Source organism: Perna viridis, chromosome 7 (genome assembly GCF_037379345.1).
Source record: "Perna viridis isolate PV_CMFRI_1.1 ecotype Kerala chromosome 7, ASM3737934v1, whole genome shotgun sequence".
Classification (NCBI taxonomy): Eukaryota; Metazoa; Mollusca; class Bivalvia; order Mytilida; family Mytilidae; genus Perna; species Perna viridis.
Genome location: NC_142451.1, coordinates 24,912,780 through 24,937,586, shown reverse-complemented (window position 1 = coordinate 24,937,586; position 24,807 = coordinate 24,912,780). Strand labels below are relative to the sequence as shown.

Below are 24,807 nucleotides of genomic sequence, written 5' to 3'. Positions count from 1 at the left end.
TCTGTAAAATCATGTATGCTTAAAAGTCCATCTTCTTGAGAATTTATTACCATGAAGAATACAATGTGTATACATGTAATAACAAGAATCCTATGTTAAGGAGGTAGACCTGGGTTATGGAACATAACTTTTGAAATCAGTGGTATGTTTGCATCATACTCAATTACACCAAATCCTATCAAGCCTTCATTTGAAATAGAATGGAATCAATCCAAGTTACTTTGATGCTTAGATGAAATTGATGTAAAATGCTCTACACAAATCTTCCAATGATTTGTAAGAGTTATGTCCCTTACTCTAGGTCTACCTCTTTAAATTGTAATCAGATATTAAAATCAAAGTTTTTACTGTATTAAAAAATATTATTATTTTTTATTTTTTGCTATCAAGGACTACCTTGTTATATGACAAATGTATGTTTATGTTATAGGGAAGAAGAAAGATAAACCAGGAAAACAAGAAACCTTTGGTAAGATAATATTTTTCACAATAATGAGATTTTGTAGAGAAGAATTTATGGCAAGATATGTATTACATGCTGTATCAATTTGACATTTTTATATCAACACAAGGGCATTTGGTCTGACGGCTGATATTGAATGAGGGTAATAATGCATGTGATATATATTTTGCCATGTAATATACACTTTATTTTTGAGTAGTAGAGTCTTACAGTATACTAACAGTTTGAGAGACCCGGCAACAAAAATGATGTAGAATTCCAAGTAGTGGTGCAACTTAAGCTCAGCCATGCATTAAATTGTGTGATAATGGGATGTGATAAAGGCTGTGACAACACATGTATGATTAAGATTTTTATCAAGGCAATGTTATATAGATGCATGCATTTAACATTTTAAAAAAGAAGAACCTGGTAACAGGAAATGTTTCAAAGAGTCCCAAACTCTACCAAACTTAAAGAAAAAAAAGACATCAAAGGCAGTCTATGGGCTTTAAACTGTTTTACATGTAATGCTGTGAGAGATAAAATATAAAGAGTAGTGCCTCTTTACTCATAGTAATAGTAACTGTAAAATTTGTCAAGTTATGACATCATAATAGATTAAAGTATTGTGATGTCAGAACTTATGACTTATTTTTTGTAAAATTGATCTTAGGTTCCTGAGACAAACTTGTTTTCTATTAAACAGAATCTAGTGGTGGTATTGGAGCTGAAGAAAATACTCATAAAACCAACCCAGGAAAACAAGGTGAGTTCAAACAAAACAGAATTTTTGCCATTTATTTATCCTGCAACTTTTTCTTAGGTAGATATTTATTTTTGTAAATTATCCACCTGAGATTTCATTTAAAAAGTGTGAATTCTTTTTGTGAGCTTACAGTAGTTGTAGTTTTCATATATTCCTTTATTTCAGAAACCACAGATGATATTTTAGAGAAGTATAGACCAAAACCAGCCCCTAATATTTCTAATCCAATCATAGTTAACCAAGTGGAACCAGCAACGCTGACCAAACGACCTTCAATTAAGGAGGAACACACACAACCATACTATGATCCCAACAACCTGGAAAATTGTGTTCTATTTTTAGATGCCAAGCGTAAATTAAGATTAGTTTTGAGTAATTGTGACTGTGATATAGGACAGAATGTTCTAGATTTCGGTTTCTCGTATGTACCCTCTAGTCCCAAGGAAGTGGAAACGCTGAAGGAAAATAATGAACTCTTACTTTTATTACGGAGTCAGTTAGCCGAGGCTATAAATCTTCAGAACAAAGAGTCTATAGCACAGCTTCATGAGGCTATTAGATGTATCAAATCGTTTGATGCTAAGGGGTAAGTTTAGTTAAGTGCAAGTGTTTGTAAGAATCAGGCAAAGTTGGAAAAATCGGAAAGATGATAGTCAAAACCCCACTGGTCTGACAATGAGATATCACTCAAGGATACTTTCTATTTGAAAAGACCATTATTTGATCTCTTTATCACTGGATTTGCTCAGAAATTTTTCAATAGAATGTTAGAAAATTGAGGGTATGGAGTTATCTGTCCTTGAAATGTACATTTTCAGTGCTTTTCAATGAAATTATAACTCAATGCACCAATATGATATGAGAAATCTAGTCTTTTTTTCCTTGATTCTGATGGTGCAAATAGTCAAATTACACTATCAAAATGATGGGTTTTTTCATACCATGTTTCATCCACTGCCTGATTCTTTCAGGGACTGACACTTAACAAATTGAATAGAAAATATTGTTTATTCAGCTTATGAACTTAAAAAATCTCATAGGTAAGTGACTTTGTTATTTGTCAGTAAGAATAGCATAAATGTCTTGAGAAGAAAAACAAAGAATCCATCTGTTATCAATATTTATTTATACTAGTAAGGACCATGCTTTCTTATTGAATAAAAAATTTTGTCCATTATCTCATAGACCAAATTTTGTATATGATTGAGGTCATCAACCTTTTTCAATGGTTTACTCATTGTATTTTGATACTAAAGTTAAATTAAAAGGAATTACTGTTATATTTTTTCGGTTGATTTGAAATTTTAAACCTCATTGCTCCTGATACACACTTGAAAATAAACTGCTACACAAATTGTTTAGTGTGCACCACATGATTCAGGTTATTTCTTCATTGGCTAATAAATATAACAATCATTCATTAAATAGACAAGATAAATAAGTTTCAAACTATTGGTCTGTAGAATGTTTTTTTTTGTTTTTTTTTTTAATCCCAAGACTCGGAAATGCACTTGAAAACTTGTGTGATTCTTTTTCTTCAGCCAAATATTTCAGATTTTGATCCAGTTTCTTGTATTTATTACTGCTTGGTAACCTTTTTTTTTGCTGTTTAATATTTTAATTTGTCATTGTATCAATATCCTTTCAAAACTACATATGGTTGAACAAATTTTTTATCTATGTTCAATAATGCATAAAACAGATAAAAAATCATCATAATTTCATTGTAAATTGGTTAGTCAATGTAAATTTAAGTAGCACTCCACATGAGAATCATGCAAAATGTGATTCATGGTTGGAAAGTTTACATATTTTTATTTTTTATATTTTGTTTAAAATGTCATAGTTAACAGAAAGTAACATGTGGTTTTTCATATAACCATGTTCATAGAAGATAAAAATAATATAGAATGCACTGTATATTTCAAAATTTAGGGAGATAACTCTGTAAATAACACTCAAATACAATAGAATCTATTGGATTTTCAATGTTGATTATCTTCCAAGAGCAGGCAGAAATGAATGAATACTTACACATTTCACAATATAGACCCATTATACAACTTAATTACAAAAATAAAAATATGTAGTCTTTTTTTAGGGTGTATCATATATTACAGAATTGCATGATTCTTACAAAGACAACTACTTAAAAAGTTGTCAATCTATGGCATGCAAAGCATCTGATAAGTGTGTTGTCACAAACTTGTAAATGCAATTTAGGTACTTGGAAAGAGAATGTTTCTTAATGTTATTGCACTTGACTGGTATTGTGTACGTGTATGTAACAGTAGATCATGATACACTCAACAAAATTTACAGTTGTACCAGCTGGGAATTGAAACCTTGAACCACTTTAACTGTAAGCCTACACTCTAACAACTTAACTAGAGTAGTACTCCACTAGCCCAGCTAATAGAGTCCAATATTTAAGTAGCGGTTTTTACAAAAATCAGACTGGAGGTGATTCATGCATGTCAAAAACCCACAAATTTGATTTTAAGTGGCGGTTTTTACAAAAATCAGACTGGAGGTGATTCATGCATGTCAAAAACCCACAAATTTAATTTTATTTCTAATTCAGTACCAGTTACGCATTACAAAACTTCACATTTGGTTCTTGCATTTTTTAGATAAAAATTATGTAGATTGTGTATGAATTGGCACTTTGCAAGAGTTACTGTTCTGGATTCAGTTTGATTTGGTGGATTTTAGTGGGAGATAAATGTATTTATTTTTTCAAAAATACAAATTTGAATACAGAACAAAACAATTGTTAGGTGAAAATGTAGACTGAAGAAGTATTGTTTGTTCTGGGAGTTTTTCTTCACCATGAATCATCATCATGAATCATGAATTGGACTTGTATTTAAATCTTCTACTTGTAAGAATCCCCTAACTTCCAAGAGTCCATATACAACAGTGATGATATCTAAGTTCTTAGCTCATGTCGTTATTCCTCAGTATATCTCCATAAGTTTTTCAGTTGGGTGCCAAATGTAAAATTAATGCATGATGCACTTGACAAATTCACAACAGTCCCACCTCTCCAAACAGGACTAGAGGAGATCTCCAGCAGAGCAGCTAGTGGAGCATATTACTTAAATTTTGTACCTGTAAGAAGAAACCACCACTACATATATATATTTAACACATTTGTTAATGTTTAAACTTTTACAGGTGTAAAAAGTTAGTGAACACCCTTAAAGATGAATATCAGACTAGGACTGCTTACATATCATACTTAATAAGATGTCATCAAGGTCTGTTAGCCTCCCTTTCCTATGTACAAAGGCTTCTGAGTAGGGTTCAGAGGTTAGTAAATAGTAACATATTTAGTAATAGAATCACTTTAGCCATATTTTATGAGAATTTTTTTGTATCATTTGTTTTATGAAGCATAATCAAGACTCATAATACAGTAATACGTTCCTTCAGGAGGGTTAATGGTTGTATTATTAACTAGGTTCTGCATACTTATGGCCAGAAAAAGAATCAGTGTCTGGTTTGTACTTTCAGTTTCAGATGCTGAAAAAATAGCATCATGGCAGCTTCATTTGCGTATACTTAGTAAACATGGTAAATGCAATTGAAAACCAAACCAATTTTGGAAAATATTTGCTAGTTTCAATGATTAATTACAAATTGAATCAGCTTTTTTAAGACATTGTTGGCCATAACAGTGTGCAGTATAGCGCCCAGATGTTTTAAAAAATGACAATCAATATTACCCACAATTCTTGGGTACTTAAAAATTGCGAAACGATAACAAAACAAAACAAAATGTAAAGAATTGATAAAAAAGAATCAAAATGAAATAATTCAAAACAAAATGAATAAAAATGAAATAAAAACAAAATTAAACGAAACAAAGTGAAAGATAGTTAAACGATACTACATGAAATAAAAGAAATCTTGTAAGAGTTGCACAGATTTAATGAGTGTGTAAAACTTGTCTACGCACGATTTAAGTCTTAGTACATTCTTCGAACGAGTTATTATATTTTAGTTATTTCTGATTACCAATTTATTATACTATTTATTATATACTACTTATTATATAGATATTTCCCATAATTAACTCAATATTTATTTTAAATTTTGTGATTGGCAGATTGATATTATTGTTGTTAAGTTTTGAAGGAGAAAATTCAGACCGTGAATTCACAATGTGAATTATCCAAATTTACTACACAGGGAACATTTGAAAATTCACTGCTATCTATTAAATGAAAATACTTTTCAAAAGATGTATAGTACTGAAGCTTCACAAAAATGAGATCCATATATTGTTAGGTCTAGGATGATGACTTTCGTTGGATCCAAATATCATTAAGTTTAGGATGATGACTTATGAAATCCAAATATCATTAGGTCCAGGATGATGACTTTAGTTGGATCCAAATATCATTAGGTTTAGGATGGTGACTCTCATGGGATCCAAATATTATTAGGTCTGGGATGATGACTCATGAAATCCAAATATCAATATGTCTAAGAAAATTCATCTCATGAGATCAAAATATCATTTGGTCTACTATGATGATTCTGATGGGATCCAAATATCATTAGGTCTGGGATGATGACTTTCATGGGATCCAAATATCATTAGGTCTAGGATGATGACTTTCATGGGATCCAAATATCATTAGGTCTAGGATGATGACTTTCATGGGATCCAAATATCATTAGGTCTAGGATGATGACTTTCATGGGATCCAAATATCATTGGGATATTGACTCTCATGAAAAACAATATCATTGTGACCAGCTACAGAGGTATTCACTCACCTTGTCAGATTCTCCATATTTTCTACAAATTTTAACTGAATTGGTAAAGATATTGCTTTTACATGCAAGTGGAGTTAAATGATGGATGTGGGTAATTTATGTTTTATGAATTTATTCCAGGTGTATATATATTTATTAGAATAACAACCTTCTTTTTCAGGGATAAAAGTGTGTGCAATAAACATCTAGTGAATATTTGTGTGAGGTTATTTATAGAGTCCAAAGAAGGATATGTTGTCAACTTCATTCAGGAATTCCAGAAATTAACTGTCTCAGATGAAAAGGTATGTCAAAACTATCTTTTACTTACTTAGGCCTAATACCCCTTTTTAGGGATCCCCGTGCAGGTCCGGGTGTTAAAAGAATAGGCCTGCAGCAGTGCTAAGCTTGTCATAAAAGGCGACTAAATAGTGCTCAGAAACCTAGCCGGGGGCTAGGCGCTCTGCCCACAGAGCAACTGGGCTGTGTGCCCCAGGTGGTGGAATGGGGTACCCCTGGCGTGTTACATGCTGGGGTTGTCAGGCTATAATACGGAAAATCTGACCGCAAACCATAGTGGTGCACCGTGTTGGGAAAGATGCCACGTTCCGAGCAAGTAAAAGAACCCTGCTGTGGTATTCGATAGGAGTAGGAACCTTTGCGCTCCGCCACAGGAGGCTAAATTGCCCGACCTTACCCATCCCCCTTTTTCCAGTGGCAATCAAAATTTGTCGACCCTATTATCCTTGTGACCCATCCTTTTTTTTTTTCATTTCATGTTCATTATATCATCCATTTCATGTTCATTGTCTGAATATAGCTGAAATATTGCTGCTTGGACGTTAAACCCCAACAAACAAACAAACAAACCTTTTTAGGGAATAGGTTGTTAATAAGCTGCCTCCATGTAACCCTGTCATGTGCTGTTCCTTCTCATTCCAGCTCTTTCAAATCTTTTCATGTCTGTGATTTTCTGTCAAATGAATGTATTCAGGTTCTATTTGCAGTTTGGACAAATAAAAGTGTTTATATTATAGAGTAACATATGCATTTGATAGGTATTATTTTTGTTTGGCACTTAGGCCATACAAAAAAATGCCTAGTTTCTCAGGCCACTTTTTAAAAAAATGGGGAGGCTTTTTTTTTCAGAAGCAAGTTTTCTTCTTTTTTTTTTGAGAAATTTCATTGAATTGAACAATTCTGTAAAGGTACAGGATGTTGAGAAGTTAAATAAAATACTCCATGGCATTAAAACTTTACTGGAATATAAGATGTGGCAAGAAATAAAAGCTTTCTCTCTGTCACAAGACAATTTTTTTTTATGTTTTTAATGATCAATGTTAAAAAACAGTCTCATTTGCATCATACTTAGTGTATTCTTGTCAAGTGGGCAGATCATTCCGTAACTAATTAAAAGTGGATTCTGGACTGGATATGAAAATTTCTGGATGGGATATAAAATGTCTGGATTTTACTGTAATAAAAATCACAGATGCAGGAGGATTTTTAGGGATGGGGCAGTGCCTGAGGATCTAGCATATTTTTTTAGCCTTAGTTGTCCACTGCAAAAAATATTGAAAATTATTCTCATGTGCAAATAACTAAGTTGGTAGAAGTCTAGTAGCTTTTTTGTTTGTATTGTAAAAATCTATTATTTTTTGTGACTATTTAAGAATTGGCTATGATAACATTTTCCATGTGCATATTGGTTATTGCACGAAGTGCAATAAACAAAATATACACATGGAAAATTTGTTATTTTTCAATAGTCAAAATTTTTATCATTGCCAATTCTTAAATTTTAAAACATTTTTTATCTTGAAACATGAAAAAAGTAGCTCTGAATTTAACTTAATAGGGGCGTGTCAATATATTTTTATCCATTGAGATATAACAAAATTGTTTTAACCAATCAGATTACAGTATTTATCTCAAATTAATTTATTATATAACAGATTTGGGAGTATTGGGGCACATGAATCTTTTGTCTCTGCTGCTCTTTTTGTGATTTCTAAAAGCAGAACATTCTGAATGATCACTGATACATCAAGAAGTGCTACGTGATCAATGCGGAAAAAACTGAAGATAGATCATAATTTTCTTGAAGTGTATTTATCTACCATCTATAGTGCTTAAATGTTTGATTGTTTTTTTTTTTTAGACTGACTTAGTTGAGAAGTTTTTAGTATTCTTGTACCAGCATATGAATACTAATGCTATATGGCAAGGTAAGTTAAGGATTGAAATCTTATTTTCCCCATTCCAAGCTAGTGATTTTCTGCGAGAGATTTCCCACCATTTTTCCCCCATCTTGCCATTCAGGCTAGTGGAATATTGATCTTGCTAGCCAAATATAAATTCAACTAGCCACATTTTTTTTTTCTGTACTATCATCTGTTTTCTCTTGGATTTGACTCTCTTCTGCCTTTCTTTTTCTTTCTTAACTATCTTTTCTTTTGTTTTTAAATTTATCAAAAACTTTTCCATTTTCGAATATTCCCTCCCATTTAAGTTTTTCATGTACTTTACAGTAACAAAATAAGTAATCCATTTCTGAACTCATATTTTAAAAATAAAATTATATTTCAACGGATTCATCATTATGAAACAATAAAATCATTTGCTTCTTGTTCATTTTTATTTTGACAATAAACAACTAATTTGCAAGGTAACAAATCTTTAATTACCAAAATAATTTCGTTAGAATACTAATATGAGATCAGGACCGTCGCCTAGGTTTAGGCACATCCCATATACCGGAAATTAAAATGGCAGATCGTTAACAGTGCTTTACAAGTCAATAAAATTGTGCATATCATGCCAAAATTCACTTGACATATTCAAGCTAAACTTCTTAAAATGTAGGGAACATATTTTTAATGTGTGATGTTAAAGAATGTTTAAATAACCTTTTGGCTGGTTAACTTTCCTTGGAACTTGCCAATCAAATGACGGTCGCCAAATTGACGAGTGTAAGGAAATGAGAACTTGCCAAAATACACACCTACTCTTATTTGGCGAGCTGGCGAGCGGTGGTTTCCCACACTGCATCTTCCAACTTTTCTACAGATGTTATGGAAAAAATAGATTCTCCTTCAGCCTATTCTACATTTAAACTATCTCCACTCTCTATGGTAAAATTAAGATTTCAACATGCATGATAAAACTCATGTGTTGAAAAACTTAATTTTACCATCTCAAAAAAAAATTAAAATTCAAAATTAAAAATTGAAAAAAATTTAAACCACTCATTACTGTAGGAGAATCTATATTTAATCATAAAAAAAACCAGAATCTGGCTCCATTTGAAGTAGAATTTGGGCAATATTCTTGATAATTTGTAAATTATGAATAAAATTTATTGGCTATGATTTAATGTTTAGTTATTGAACTTGAAATTTCTTGCTGATTGAAATTCTAATGGGAAGATTCAGTTATCATCAAAAACAAGGTGGTAGTCATTTCTTCTATACTTTTGCACTTTACTTTCGAGACTTTAGGTTCCTATTCAAATTCATTTTCCAAATAAGGGATGTTATTCCTAAAATCCCCCAAAAGTTGTGATCATATTTCAGTTGCAGTTTGATATATTTTCCTTCCCAGTAAACATTTTTTTAAAGACATATAATTGGAAAAATGATATAATTCTACTTTGCATATTTCAGCATCAACTGAAAGTCAGATGGAAGATGCCAAGTTATCAATAGAACGATATATTATGAGCAGGATATACACCCATGCAATGTTTCCCAATGGTGATGGTGATATCATGAGAGACCAGTAAGTATCATTGGAGAAAGAGAAATATGGGGATATCATGAGATGAGAGACAAGTGAGGATCAACTGAGATTAACCTTTGACAAAGAGATTAACCAGTATTTAATACAGAAAGATTAACTGCTGATAAAGAGATGAAAGACTCGTAATTAATAGATTAACCTTTGATCATGAGATGAGAGATCAGTAATTAATAGAGAGAGATTAACCCTTGATAATGAGATGAGAGATCAGTAATTAATAGAGACAGATTAACCCTTGATAATGAGATGAGAGATCAGTAATTAATAGAGAGATTAACCTTTGATCATGAGATGAGAGATCAGTAATTAATAGAGATTAACCCTTGATAATGAGATGAGAAATCAGTAATTAATAGAGACAGATTAACTGTTAATAATGAGATGAGAGACCAGTATTTGATAGAGAGAGGTTAACTGTTGATTAATAGATGAGAGAACTGTATTTGGTAGAGAGAGATTAACCTTTGATATTGAGATGAGAGACCAGTTATTAATAGAAAGAGATGAACCCTTGATAATGAGATGAGAGATTAGTAATTAATAGAGTGAGATTAACCCTTGATAATGAGATGAGAGATCAGTAATTAATAGAGAGATTAACCATTGATAATGAGATGAGAGATCAGTAATTAATAGAAAGAGATTAACCCTTGATAATATGATGATGATGAGAATGAGAGACCAGCTTTAGATGGAGAGAGAGAGTGGGGGAGGAAGATTTACCTTTGAAAATGATTTATTCTACAATCAGGCTATTTTATGTTGTTCTCTTTGGTTCCAGGGCAGGGGATAGAAGTTGACTGACAAATTGTCCCACTACTGGTTGTAGATATATGGTACAATAAATTGGCACAAGTTTTAGTGACCCCCACATTCTTTGTTGAGAATTCTTAATCACTTGCATTCATTTTAATGACATTATTGTAATTAAGATGGTGGTACATGTATTACAAGAGATGCTTTTCATTTTGAATTATTGCCAACAATAATTGACTAGTTTATATTTGCAAAATAAAGTATTCAACACAATAAAGGCAAAATTTTTCATAGTGTCACATAAACTGTAATTGACGTTTGCCCTAAAGTTACAAGATAGAGGAAAATGCTTGTTGACTGTTGAAAAGGAATGTTATTGTTTAATTAAAAATCTTTAATTCATTACGTTCCATTCCAGAATTTTACACCAACACATAAAAAAGTTGGCCCAAGTGATAACCCCAAATCACAAGAATCTACAAATTCCCAAGATTTATCAATTTGAGTGTCCCTGGACTGCTGCCCAGAGAGAAATCTACATGATCAATGCATATAAGGTGGGTATCCTAACATTTTGCAGAAACGATGCCTTATTTGTAACATGACTTAAGTCATTTTCACTTCCTTTCCACTACTGATCAGAGAGAAACTTGGAATGAAGTAGAATTTGAATAATAGCAAAATGTTTGACTTGTAAGATAAGAATTTGTTTACATCTAGAATGCTTTGTCTGAATATAGCTGAAATATTGCTGCTCGGATGTTAAACCCCAACAAACAAACAAACAAATACATCTAGAATGCTGCTACATAAGATAAAATACAGTAGATTCAGAAATTATTATGTGCATTAATTATTTTAATTTTGTCAATATAGTCAAAAGTGCAATTTAAATTTTTTGAATGTTTGAGAAATGCAACATTAGTTATATTGAAAGATCCATAATTGAGTTTTATGTAGATTCTTTCTACATTCAAATTCTGTAATATGTGAAACACCCCTGTATGGATGCTGTGGGTGACTAAGTAACAATACAGTACGAAGATGTAGTTTTAATCTGACATTCAATCTGGGCCAATGTCATTGCGAGAAGTTGTACAGTATATTTCCCAGACAATCCAAACAACTCCAAAAAAGGCTACCCATTTTTATCCTTTTTTTCCCTTTGTAAAAAATTTGATGATTCACATTGAAATAAATTTGGTAATTCCACTCTCACAGTTTCTCCCACCAAAACATCTCAACACAAATGTCAATCTACCCATCACAAAATTCAACAACTTTTGTTGAAAATAGTAAATAATTATACAGCAAATCTGTATAATAATTACGGTATTTTAAAAATTGGTTATTGTGAATAACCAAAGTATAATCACTTGTGCCAAGAACGTATGTGTAGAACAAGTTCCACACACTCCTTAAATCTAAGCATTGTTCAGCACTTGTGATCATGCTTTTGTTTCTCATTCTTTCCATTTAACTATTTTATTGATTTTAGCATGAGTGCCACTTATTCATGGGGATTTTATGTAAATTTATTTTCAGTAATAAAAATTTCACAATGGTTTCTGAATTTATGGTAATTAATTGAGGTCTCACTAACCACTTCTAACGTTTCCATTACTTTACATGTTAAAAAAGTAATTTTCAAAGTCTCACTGTGAATTCCCAGGACAAATGACATCTTAAAGTTGCATACTGTTGCGAAGCTTGGAAAATAAGGCTTCCAAAATCATTATGCTAATGGTACGATGATAGTAGAAATTCTTCACAAAATTTACTTGAATAAATAATACTGAAAATCCACATTTTTACCTGTTCTGCTAACTGACAGCATGGAGGCAAATTACTCACACATGTAAACAATATTCATACACTTTTGTAGTTAATTACATATATGATTTTAAAGTACACATTCTCAGCTTCATTTTGACTACTTTTAATCATAATACACACAAATAATGCACTTACAATGCATATGTCTAGGTTCAGTGTGTTTTTGGTACTACATAGGGGGGTGGCCATTTGACCCAGAAGTGGTTAGTGAGACCTGACATTTGAGAAGATCAGAGTTGTCGCCCTTGGCATAAAGTTTAGTAAGACAATCTTCCTCTTGTCTATTTTTGAATGAATGCCAAGATAAAAGGCTTAAAATTGCATTTTTTTAAGGAGGTAGACCAGAGTTAGGGACTTAACTCTTACAAATCATTGGAAAGATTGTATTCAGCATTTTACATCAATTTCATGTAAGCATCATAGTAACTTCGGCTGATTTCATGCTGTTTCAACTGTAAGCTTGATAGGCTTTGGTGAAATTTAATACGATACTAACATATGAATGATTTCAAAAGTTATGTCCCTTATCCTAGGTCTACCTCCATAAGTAATACCAATTGAGTTGATTACAGTTCATGATGCTTATCATATCTGAATAATGCTGTAGTTTCCTTATTGAGCTATAATATTTAATTTCAGTTTGAGTGTTGCTTCAGTATAAAAAGTTTTATTTTCAGTAGAAGATATTTTAGTCTGATTACTTTTTTTCAGACTCCAAAAGATAAGCTTAAGTGTGTCCATAGATGTTCTACAACTATTATGAACTTACTGAGCATGGCTAATGACAAGAGCGTTCCAGCAGCGGATGAGTTCATGCCTGTTCTTATTTTTGTCATCATCAAAGCTAATCCGCCATGTTTGTTGTCTACAGTCCAGTATGTCAATAGTTTCTATGGTAACCGGTTACAAGGAGAAGAACAGTACTGGTGGATGCAGTTTTCGTCAGTAGTAGAATATATCAAAACCATGGATTACGCAGATTAGATTCATAGATGTTAAACCAGTTACTCAGACATAGTGTGATATTAATACATTTTATTTCAAAATTCAGTATCCTATTTTTGATGCATGTTAAAGCGCTGAGTTTGTTTGCTTCATCAATGTTACTGTGTATTGAATACACCAGATACCTCTGGTGGTATGTAGTCTCTATGAAAAAATATAGTGCTTTCAATTATTGTAAATATTATTTATTTATTGAATTATGGTATGAATTTGGGTTAAATCAGATTATATGGACAGGGTCCAGCTAGATTTGTCAATGTAAGCTTTGGTGATAATTGTAACCTTTTACTGTGAAACCTGTATAAACTGAACACCCTTTGGGCTTTAGAGTTTGTTTTGTTTAGACAGGTGAGGTTTCCAAGGTTTAAATTGCATTTTTAATGATATGAAATGACTTTAATAGTGTATGGTTTAAACAGGTAATCATGTTTCAGTGTATGGTTTAAACAGGTTATTGTGTTTCAGTGTTAGGTTTAGGCAGGTTATCATGTTTCAGTGTTTGGTTTAGACAGGTTATCATATTTCAGTGTATGGTTTAGACTGGATGTCATATTTCAGTATATGGTTTAAACAGGTTATCCTATACCAGTGTTTGATTTAAACAGGTTATCATGTTTCAGTGTTTGGTTTAGACAAGTTTCACTATATTTCAATAATGAAATACATATTATGACCTTATCAAAAATTGTTCTGTTGCAATCAAACATACTGTTAATTTGTTTCTTGTTGCTTCCATAAGTGTTATTGATATTGATGGTATTGCAAAGTTTTCCCTCTCCTGATGTGTTTATTTTCTGGTTTGGGAGATAAAGTTTTATTGTTTCCTTTTTTTCAACTTTCTTTATGTACATGTATTTAAGCTGAAGGCATATTTACATACCTGGTAATGAAGCGAAAGTTTTTTGTGAAAAATTCACAATAAAAAATTAATTTAATTTGATAAAATATTCTGCAACAAGGAATGAAAAACTATTTTCTTGTTTGAAGTTGCTCTGCTTTGAATGTTGTAATTTTTGGTTCTTGTAAGTACCACCTTATATTGTGTATTGGAACTGTTCTTTCGCTTAGAATTTGGAGAGTATAAAAAGCACACATACATTTTGCACTTTTAAGTACATTAAGGAGGTAGACAAAGGGTAGGAGACATAACTCTTGAAATTAGTGATATGTTTGTATCATATTCAATTTCACCAAAGCCTTTCAAGCTTTCCTTTGAAACAGAATGAAGTCAGTCCGTTACTTTGATGCTTATATGAGATCGTTGTAAAATGGTGAATGCAAACGTTCTAATGATTTGTAAGAGTCGTGTCCCTTACCCTAGGTCTACCTCTTTAATTCAATGTTGATTTCTTGGTTCTCAGGCCATTTTGATGAAAATCAAAGGAAGACATTTTTTTACACTTGTATTGACACAAAAATGTCTTAGGGACTAAGAGAGGGCCTGAAGACCAAGACATTATTTTAGCTGGTCTTATACTTCTGGATGTATTGGAAATACAATGTACAGTGCAACATATTTAATTAAAACATGATTAAAATTAATTAAAAGGTTTTTGAATAAATAAGCTCTGGGAACTCATTTTTAAACATTTTTAAAAATATGATGGCAGCTTTTGGAATCTATTTTTATCACAAAATTTATAAAAATTTGGGGAATCATACAGTTTAGTAGCATTTGTAAGAATCATGCAAATTCTGTGATATGTGATACACCCCTAACAGGCTACAAATTTTAATTTTTGTTATTAAGTTACTTTATAGGTCTATATGATGAAATGTATAATGATTCACTCCAATGCACATGGAAAACCCAACAGTTTCTATTGAATTTTAGTGTCATTTACGGAGTTATCTCCCTTAATGTTGAATTCTATAGTGCATTCTATATAATTTTCATCTCCTAAGAACACAGATTCTATGAAAAGCCACATACTATTTTCTTTTTACTTTCAGTGCTTACCAACCATGTATCACATTTTGCATGATTCTTAGCTGGAGTACTACTTAAAAATTTCACAGGAATATCATGTTCTATGTCAGAATTGTGTTTGTTTTGTAGTAATTTACTGATTCTATACCATGGTCATTGTCGTGTAGTATACAGAGGTTTTATCTGTTTGAGGACCTTCTGTTTTAATATGAGGAAGGTGTAACCTGTAACAGGACCAAGTTATTGGCTATGGAGGTCTTATTAATAGATATGTCACCAAAGTTGACTTGTTATTACTCATCTTCAGGCCAAGTCGTCCAATATATTTAGATGCCGTATCAGACACTCGGTGATTGTAAGGTCATAGGTTAAATTTGTTTAGATTACTGTTATGAGGAATCTTCCTCTATTGTTTGCACTTAAAAAAAAGATATATGTATCTTAATATATTGCCCACAAAGTTTGTTATTAAAAAGAAGCTTCACTGATAGGTTTTTATTTGTGTACTAGTTAATTAATTTTTGGGAACATTATTTATCAATTCTTAAAGTTGAACCTGTGAAATCAAGAAAGAGAAATTCCCTTTATCTTTCTTATATGAACAGTTATCTTATGGTCATTAAAATTTTCAGGAACGCATATTTAGACAATAATTTCTATGTTTTTTTTTGTGGCAGTGTTTAGATATAATGCTATTGTTCCATCTACACTTATCTGGCAGTCTACATGTAATACTATTACTCAAAAATCTTTTGAAGGATGTTTTATTTTTATTGGAGAAATCTTCTTTAATTTTCTTTGTGACATTTTTTTTTTCATTTCATGGTTCTGAAACTTTAAATGTGGTTGAGACAGGCATATCATGTGCTTTACTTCACCTGTCTATTTAAACATATGTTTTTTTTTTAAGAAAGTATAAGTGATTAATATTAATCTTATTACTAATGGCATAACTTGTTTTCAACTTTTTAAAGACAATTATCCTCAGATGAATTTTGAATTGCAAACTCAGTATCATTGTAGTAAATACTTCAAATTACCTTGTAATGGTTCTCAAAAGTGAAACTTTTATGTAGAGTACTGAACTTTGATTTTTAGAGAAACTATTATTCAATCTTATTATGTATATTTCTGTATGTTAATCAATACTGCAGTATTTTTAATGATTTAATTATAGAAAGGTGCTGTGATTTCACTTTAAATAAAATTGGCTTGACTATAAGAAATAGTTGGAAGTTCTTGTAGGAAATTTTTATGCTGCCACTACATGGACCAGTTATTGAAGTATATATAATGAAAATTAATAAGTATTTAATGTGTTACATTACTAATTACCCATTTAAGTGTCTGTCCCTGAAAGAATCAAGCAGTAGGTGACGCATGGTATGGAAAAGTCCATCAATTTGATAGTATGATTTGACTACTTGTACCATCAGAATCAAGAAAAAAAGACAAGATTTTCAAATTGTATCCCTTCACTCTTGTGAGGCTTACTTTATAGCTGATCTGATCAGAAAGAAAGAATATCGTTTGGCTAGATCCTTCAATCTCAGTTTCCGCTATATAGATGATGTATTATCTTTAAACAATCCTAATTTCGGGGATTTGATACATCGCATCTACCCAAAGAACTTGAGATAAAGGATACTACAGACACTGTGAAGTTGACCTCATATCTTGACCTACACTTAGAAATCGATGGTAAAGGAAAACTATTGACCAAACTTTTCGACAACTCATACGTTATGCCAGAGCTTGCTGAAACTATGCAGACTTTTTGTATCACGCTGGAACTCTAACAAATAGGCTTCTGAAACAGAGTCATGTTGCTACAAGATTGAAGTCATCACTACAGAAGTCGTCTTCATGAACTCGTTGATCATTATGGTGTATCCATCTGCACCATGAAAACTGATTTATTCAACGGGTCATAGTTTTCCTTTCCTCGTTTGTCTACCCTGGACTTGACTTTTTATGAGCAATTCGGCGGGTGTTTCTAGAAAAGCAGAGGATGCTTACCCTACTGGTACACCCTGGTCCATGCTCCCAGTTTTTAGTGGAGTCCGTGTTGCTCATTTGCTTTTGTTACTTTGTATATATGATTTTAGTTACTTTATGTTCTTTGTTGTGTATGTCTGTTTTCCATGTCTGGTCTTTGTCCCTGGATTACATTCTTTTGATTACCGCTATAACCTTGGTTCCCTTGATTACTCTTTCCATATTATGCTGGACCATTGAGTTAAATTTCATTGAAATGCACTGAAAATGAACATTTCAAGGGCAGATAATTCTGTCAAAAATCTCATTTTTCTAAGATTCTATTGAAAAATTTATGCGCAAAGCCAGTGATGCAGAGATCAAATAATGGTCTTTTCAAATAGAGAAAGTAGTGATATTACATTGTCAGATCGGTGGGGTTTAGACATGCATGTTTCTGATTTTTCCCACTTTGCCTGATTCTTACAAACACTTACACTTAAAAAGTGTTTATTTTTGCTATATATGGGTAATTGAATCATGGATTTACTTGGGAGACTCCCTTTTCGTTTTTCGTTGCATATCTGTGTTATTTTTGAGTAAGTCGAAATGACCCTATGTACTGCAGAAGGTGAATGTGATTTGCATTGAAAGAAAGCTTAGTCTTAATTGAACAAAATTTGGTACAAAGAAATTACAGTGAGCTTGTGTATATTATAAGAATTGGTGAAACTGGAAAATTAATACTTAAATGACCAGAATTTACTTTATTTTTTAGATTTAATGCTATAAACAAGAGGCTCCCAGGAGCCTGAATCGCTCACCTGTTTAAAGTCTGTCTTTCAAAGGCAATGCATTTAAGAAGGAGTTGTCCAACAATTTTGACTCAAGAAGACTTTGGTAGAACTATCATAAGGATCATTTTAGTAATAGAAGTTTCTTTCTATCCATTTTAGTTTTCAAGATATTGTCTGAAAACTGTAAAAATTCATCTTTCAAGGACAATAACTCTTACAAGGAGTCACCTGACAAATTTGATCCCTGAAGACTTTTGAAGGCATTTTAATAAGGGTCATTTCAGCTATAGAAATAATTCTGCTGAACCTAACGGTTTTGCAGATATGTGCAAAAAACTGGTCTGACACCTATGTTCTATTTTTAGTAACGACCGCCATGTTTTTTCAACAGATTATAAATCCCCACATCCATTCTATGCACAATCACCCAAGGAAGGTTCATATCAAGTTTGGTTCCAATTGGTCAAGTAGTGAGAGAGGAGAAGATTCTTGAATTGAAAGAGATAACATTAAAAAAAAAAAAAAAGTCGAAAAAGGGCAATAACTCCAACATGGCTTAACAGATTAAAATGAAAATTTGGCCACAATAGATCTCATCATGTTGAGCACTTTTACCAATGTCAGAATTGGCTAATCCTAACGGTTTTTGAGATAGATGCGAAAAATTACTGTCTGACGAAGAAGAGTTTTGAGAAATTGTTAACGATGACGGACGCCCAGTGATGGCAATAACTCACCTGGACTTAAGCCAGGTGAGCTAATAAAAAGACAATAAAACCTGTAAAATTTCTGTTTTAATATTCTGGAGTGCTACTTAAGCATCTTTATCCTCATATTTTTATTGACACATCTTTGCACCATTTGTATTTCCTTTAATAATTAATGATTTTGATTACTTGATAACGAGAGAATATTTTTTTTTATTTGCTTCATCTAGGCTACATTCTACTGCAAAAGCACTTTTATTCATGGGTACCAATTTTCGTGATTTAGGGAATATGTATCTCTTCGTAGATTCTTGGAAGTCATGGATTTGATAACTCTACCATAAAATCGAATGAGAAATTCCCTTTTCTTTGGTAACCAAATTTTGTGGTTAACCAATCCCACTAAAACCATGAAAATTGGTACCCAATGAACTATAATACTTTCACAGTCTACTTTGTAAAGTGGGCAATCATTAAACTGATACCCTACTTCCCCATTTTGATGACATGCACCGTTTTGACCTCTAATTACTTTGGATCAAAATCTAAAATAAGAGGTGTGCAATGGGAATATCACTAAAGATTTCGCAAAATTCCATTCAGTGCTGTAGAAGGAGTAAGGTACAAGAGATTGACACTCCGTGTCCTTAAGTGACAAAAGGAATAGATTCAGAAAATGTCAAAATCAGCCCAAAAAGTGTTTCAAATTAAATTGAAAATTGCATAATTCACTATAGTTGAATATGTGCTTAAAGTAAAAACTAAGTTTCACTGTGTTGTACTAAAATTTAAGATCAAAATAAAATAACAGTAGAAAATTTAGCTGACTTGTCTTAAAATAGCTTATTTCATTAGAATTTTTATGTCGAAAATATAGAGCACATTGGTCGAACTCTTTGATATTTATATAAAATAGCCTTCTGTACCATCACAACTACTGACAAAATATTTTGTTGTTCGTAGCTTACACTCTATACTTTTGGATTAAAAAACTACCCCTAATCCTGTCATTTTTGTGAAAATTCTTTGAAAACTGTGTAGAAACAGAGTTTTGCGCCCTCCTTATGACTAAATTATGACACAATAACTTATATTTTCTTGTACATTGTATTCAGATGGTATTTTAGGTTTAAAATGGGCAAATAGGAAATTGAAAATAGTAAGTTAAAATTGGCAAAAATGTCAGCCTGAAACTAGTGTTAGTGAGTTTACCCTTTATGTTTTGCCATGTAAAACCTCCAAATTAATATTGGATCTAATGCTAATAATTTGCATACAATGAATTTTCATTAAATTTCATATTGTGATATACAATGTATTCTTTAAATTCCATTCTGTGATGTATGTTGTTGAAGGAGGCCATATTAACAGACAAGAGGTGGGTACCCCCTTATTCTGTATTCATAAATGAGAGTGAAACATCAAAATTTATTAAAACCAATTTTACATAGGATGTGTGCAATGGGAATATGTAATAAAGATATTGTAAAAGTTTGATTAAACCTTGCTCTGTGGTGTCAGAGGAATAGCTTAATTTAAATGGGTACACTTCTATGTAGAAGTGGCAAGAAGTTTGGTAACATTTTTGGAATTAAGAAATTGGAATCAAGATATTACGTGTGAAAAGGAATGGCCTTTTCATGACAGAATTTTATATAACCTTTGACGAAAAACATGCTCACTGTTTTGGCTTAGTTCTTGCTTATCTGGGAGAACGAGTCCCTGTAGTTTTTTCTCATACTGTAGGTACGCCTCGTTTTGATTGAGACGTTTCATGAATTGTGAGTTCATTCCCACTTGGTGTTCTCACATCTTCAGTCTCTTTAAAAATAATATTCTTTTTCAGGACAAGATTTTCTATTTTGTTGCGATTGTCTGCTTCCTCTGCAAAACTTTTTTCAGCATCTAGGACTTTGTGTAAGGCTGGATTGAGTTTCGAAAATTGTTTGAACTGATTTTCTCTAGCATCGATCAAATCTCCAATTGTTCGCATAAGTACTTCTCTTTCATTATCTGCTATTCTTCCTGCAAATAGGTTTCTTTCTGCTATCATATAGCTAGGAAGACATTTCGACTCTATACATGATTTAAGGCGCATCAAGGCGTCTATCAATCTATCTATTAAGTGATTCTGGGCAAATTTCTCAATAGGTCGAGATTCAGCCAACCAAAACAAGATATTTTTTTCATTATGTATGATGTCATAGAAGGACAAATAGGTTTCAACACAGCTTTGACTACTAGTTTCATTATTATGTAGACTTTATTATGATACTAATTAAAGGATTTCATGAGGAGCAATTCGGCTTTTGTAAAGCATATTCTCCACTCTCTAAGTGGATAACGACTGTATTCGCAATAGGGACAACATGACCTTCCAATGCAGATATTGTGTTTTTATCCGGTTTTGGGTTTGGCCATCCATTTATTCGATTTTGCTTTACCCACGTATCAATTATACCTGGACAAATGCATTCAAACGCCAAACTCAGATCATACATAACAAATTCATCCTTATCAAGTTTATTTATTTTTACCCCATTGACATCTACCATCACATGATTCTGGTCTTTTATTGAATAACTGTAGCAAATATAATCGCCTTCTTTTTGCAACACCAATATCTTGTATTTAGGCTCAATCGTATTACTTCCTGGTACCAGTTTAATTCTTGTATAACCAGGAGAACAATTAGTTCTGTCTAATTCATAAACATTTAGTTTTGAACACGTGACACCGGTGTTATACAATAGAAATGAAATGTTAATTATTGTACATGTAACCCATTAGATTTTAAGATTGGATGTGAATATTCAATTCTGCTGTCCATTTGCAAAGGATGTCTCAGTAGATTTTTCTCAAATGTTAACTGAATTCACTTTAAGACACTATAGTGTGATTCAAGCTGTAATATTCACTCTCCTGTCCTAGTCATTGTTGATTCTGCTTTCCTATGTTTGCTGAGTTAATTGTATGCTATATATTAGAATTGTATTAGTTAAATACAACGCTGTTGTCCTGTTTGTAGTTCTTCAGTTGTGCTGTTGTATACTTTTGCTAACCCACCTGTATCAAGTCAGTAACTCCACGACGAAACAAAGTAGCATTGAATGTCTTATAAAACGCCCTACTTATATATCCCCCCGCAAACAAAGTTTGGGGGATATATAGGAATCACCCTGCTCAGGGTTTTTTTTGAATTTTATACGTAGGTTGGGGATCATATGTATATGTGCATGAAGGAAAATAGTTACCCTCGGATAACTTTATACGGCGATAATCTATTTTAAGGATTTTATGTATGTAAACCTCGTAAGCGCAAATCCTAAATCGTTCTACAGGATTTTGATGAAATTTTACCGGAAGGTTATGTATCATATGCAGTTGTTATTGGAATATTTTATCTTTACTGTCAAAGACTCCAATGGGAGATAATCCATTTTAAGGGTTTTTACATGTTCAAACCACGTAAATGCAACTCCTCCTGCTCTAAGGACTTTTTATTGGAATGATAAACATAAAAAAGATGAGCATGAAAGAAAATAATATAGTTAATGTCAGAGGACTCAAAGGGAAATAATTCAACTTAACGTGTTCTAACCTCATGAGCGCAAATCCCCTAAGCCTCTCTAGGGAATGTAATGAAATTTCATAGGATGGCTGGGCATAAAATGTAGATGAAGGAATATTTTTCCCGTCTAGCACTCCAAAGGGAGATACTTAAACTTACGGGTTTTAAGATTTTAAGCTTGCTCACAGTATTTCTAGTACATTTTGTAATAACTCGAAAAGTGATGTTTGTTTTTTTATTATTTTATCGACACAGCGACGACGTAAACGAAAATCACCCTAATTATAACGAAAACAGGGTATCAATGGTTCGGTGACAAAGACTTCATTAAGAAAACAGAAAACAACAATAAATTAGACAAATTAAGTAGCTATCTTTGTAAGAATCATGCAAAATCTGAAAAAAATGTGATACATCTGAAAAAGGCTACATATTTTTATTATTGTAATTAAGTTGTTTTATGGGTCTATACCATGAAATACGTAATTATTCATTCAAATCTGCCTGTTCTTAGGAGATAATCAACATTGAAAATCCAATATTCTATTGTAGTTGAGTGTCATTTACAGTTATCTCCCTTTATTTTGAAATTTACAGTGCATTATATATAATTTTTATCTCTTATGAACACGGGTTATATGAAAAACTGAAAGTTAATTTTTGTTTACTATGGCAATTCAAACAAAATATCAAAAATAAAAATATGTAGGCTTTTTACCCATGAATCACATTTTGCATGATTCTTAGCTGGAGTGCTACTTAATAAAAACGTTGGAATGTTGCCACATACGAACGAAATGTTGATGATTTAGAATAAGGAGTCATCATGTTTGACGGACAGTTTAGTCAAAAGTTTTCCTTATTCGTCTATCTCTAACAGTAGGTAAAGATATTAGGTAGACGTTAGACTTAGTGTCCATGGCGTTCACAATCTTTGTTTACGGTAGATGCAATGTCGGAAATCAATCACCAAATCTTGGATTTTTCAATAGTAGAAATCATTTAGGCAGCAAAATCTAAGGGTAAAGACCCTGTCAAACTCTGTTAGTCTGCCTCATTTGAATGAAGCAAAAAGTCAGCATCTAGATGGACTTAAGTTTACTGAACGTCTGTTTAAAACGTGTCAACCACTTTTGAAAAATATCTTGAGGCACCCTCAAAGAGACAAGGGAGTGTCTAAAAAAAGTATATTTATCGGACCTGAACTATATCAGAGATTATTTACTGAAATTTGCAATATCACAAATCGGCTTTGTTTCTTGTTTTGCACATGATAGAACTTTTCGGTGCTTCATACAATTTATTTTTGGATTTTGTTCATTCCATGTATTTAGTTCTAATAATGCCACTTGACACACGTGCACAGCATATTGGATTTAATATTTATATCATTAGTATTTTTGTATTTTATCTTCTTGGATTTATTTAAAAAAATCTTCAAGTAACCTTATGTGTGATGTGACATATTAAACTAAAGCATAACTAAAACACTTGACATATTTTGAATAGGTTAGTTCAAAGGTCAATTCAATTTCAAATGGTGGAAACAATTGTTTTTCACAAAACCTTTATGGGTAATCATACACACTATAATTAAACCAAGTTTTCTAAAATCAATGATTTCTCTGATATATCATATTCTGAACTATTTAGGTTGTAATAATCTTTAAGTTCCAAACCACTAAAAGTAAAAATATATATTCATTTATCTGCTTGAAGACCTGCAGTTTAATTATTTGCACACTACAAATAAAGAACATTCCTCGCGGAAGTATATATTAAATATGTACACACATGTTCATCGACTATCCAACAGTAACCACGAAACGAAGAGGTCTATAGTTTGCACAGGCATGTCGCATGACTAATTACAGCTGTTTAATTTAAACCTGTTTTTTTAAAAAAAGAACAGTAACTGATTATAACTTTTTTTATTACTTAGATGTAAGTCTTTGTTTTTAATTTTAAAGCTATGCGTGATAAACATCTTGTTGAGTTCAAGTGAGCATATACATGTTCTAGTGTTTTATTCTTGTTGTTGTGATTTTGTACTTTTATTACTAAATTGAATTATGACTGTTTAAGATAGCGTGGGACAGCAATCCTAAATGAAAGTTTAAATTGCCAGTTAAATTTCATTCTGGAAAATACCTTCTACAATTATTTGAGATAAGAAAGTCTTCTTTCAGTATTATAATGTGTGTCTAAAAAAACGATAGAGATTTTTTATAGAAGTCCCCGTGTTACTATTTAAGTGTCTTCGTAACAATCAGACAGTCGATGAAACATGGTATGGAAAAAAAAAACAACACCATTTTGATAATGTAATTTGACTATTTGCACCATCAGAATAAAGGAATAAAGACAAGATTGTTCATATCATGCTGGACCACTGAGTTACAATTTCATTGAAATACACTGAAAATGAACTTTTCAAGAAAAGATA

General features: G+C 32.0%; 1 protein-coding gene across 4 annotated transcripts in view; it reads left to right on the top strand.

Annotated features, from left to right (window-relative positions):
- LOC148611952 (GTPase-activating protein and VPS9 domain-containing protein 1-like) overlaps positions 1–16,535 on the top strand; it is a 40,494-nt gene extending 23,959 nt beyond the window's left edge. For all 4 annotated transcript variants that reach the window (XM_088592986.1, XM_088592989.1, XM_088592985.1 and 1 more), the window contains exons 12-20: positions 431–469; positions 1,152–1,211; positions 1,377–1,797; positions 4,392–4,526; positions 6,163–6,286; positions 8,143–8,209; positions 9,647–9,761; positions 10,957–11,095; positions 13,086–16,535. In XM_088592986.1, the coding sequence (XP_088449112.1) occupies positions 431–469; positions 1,152–1,211; positions 1,377–1,797; positions 4,392–4,526; positions 6,163–6,286; positions 8,143–8,209; positions 9,647–9,761; positions 10,957–11,095; positions 13,086–13,358 (1,373 nt within the window). In that variant the 3' untranslated portion in view covers positions 13,359–16,535. The remainder of the gene's footprint in view (positions 1–430; positions 470–1,151; positions 1,212–1,376; positions 1,798–4,391; positions 4,527–6,162; positions 6,287–8,142; positions 8,210–9,646; positions 9,762–10,956; positions 11,096–13,085) is intronic.
- The last annotated feature ends 8,272 nt before the right edge of the window (positions 16,536–24,807 follow it).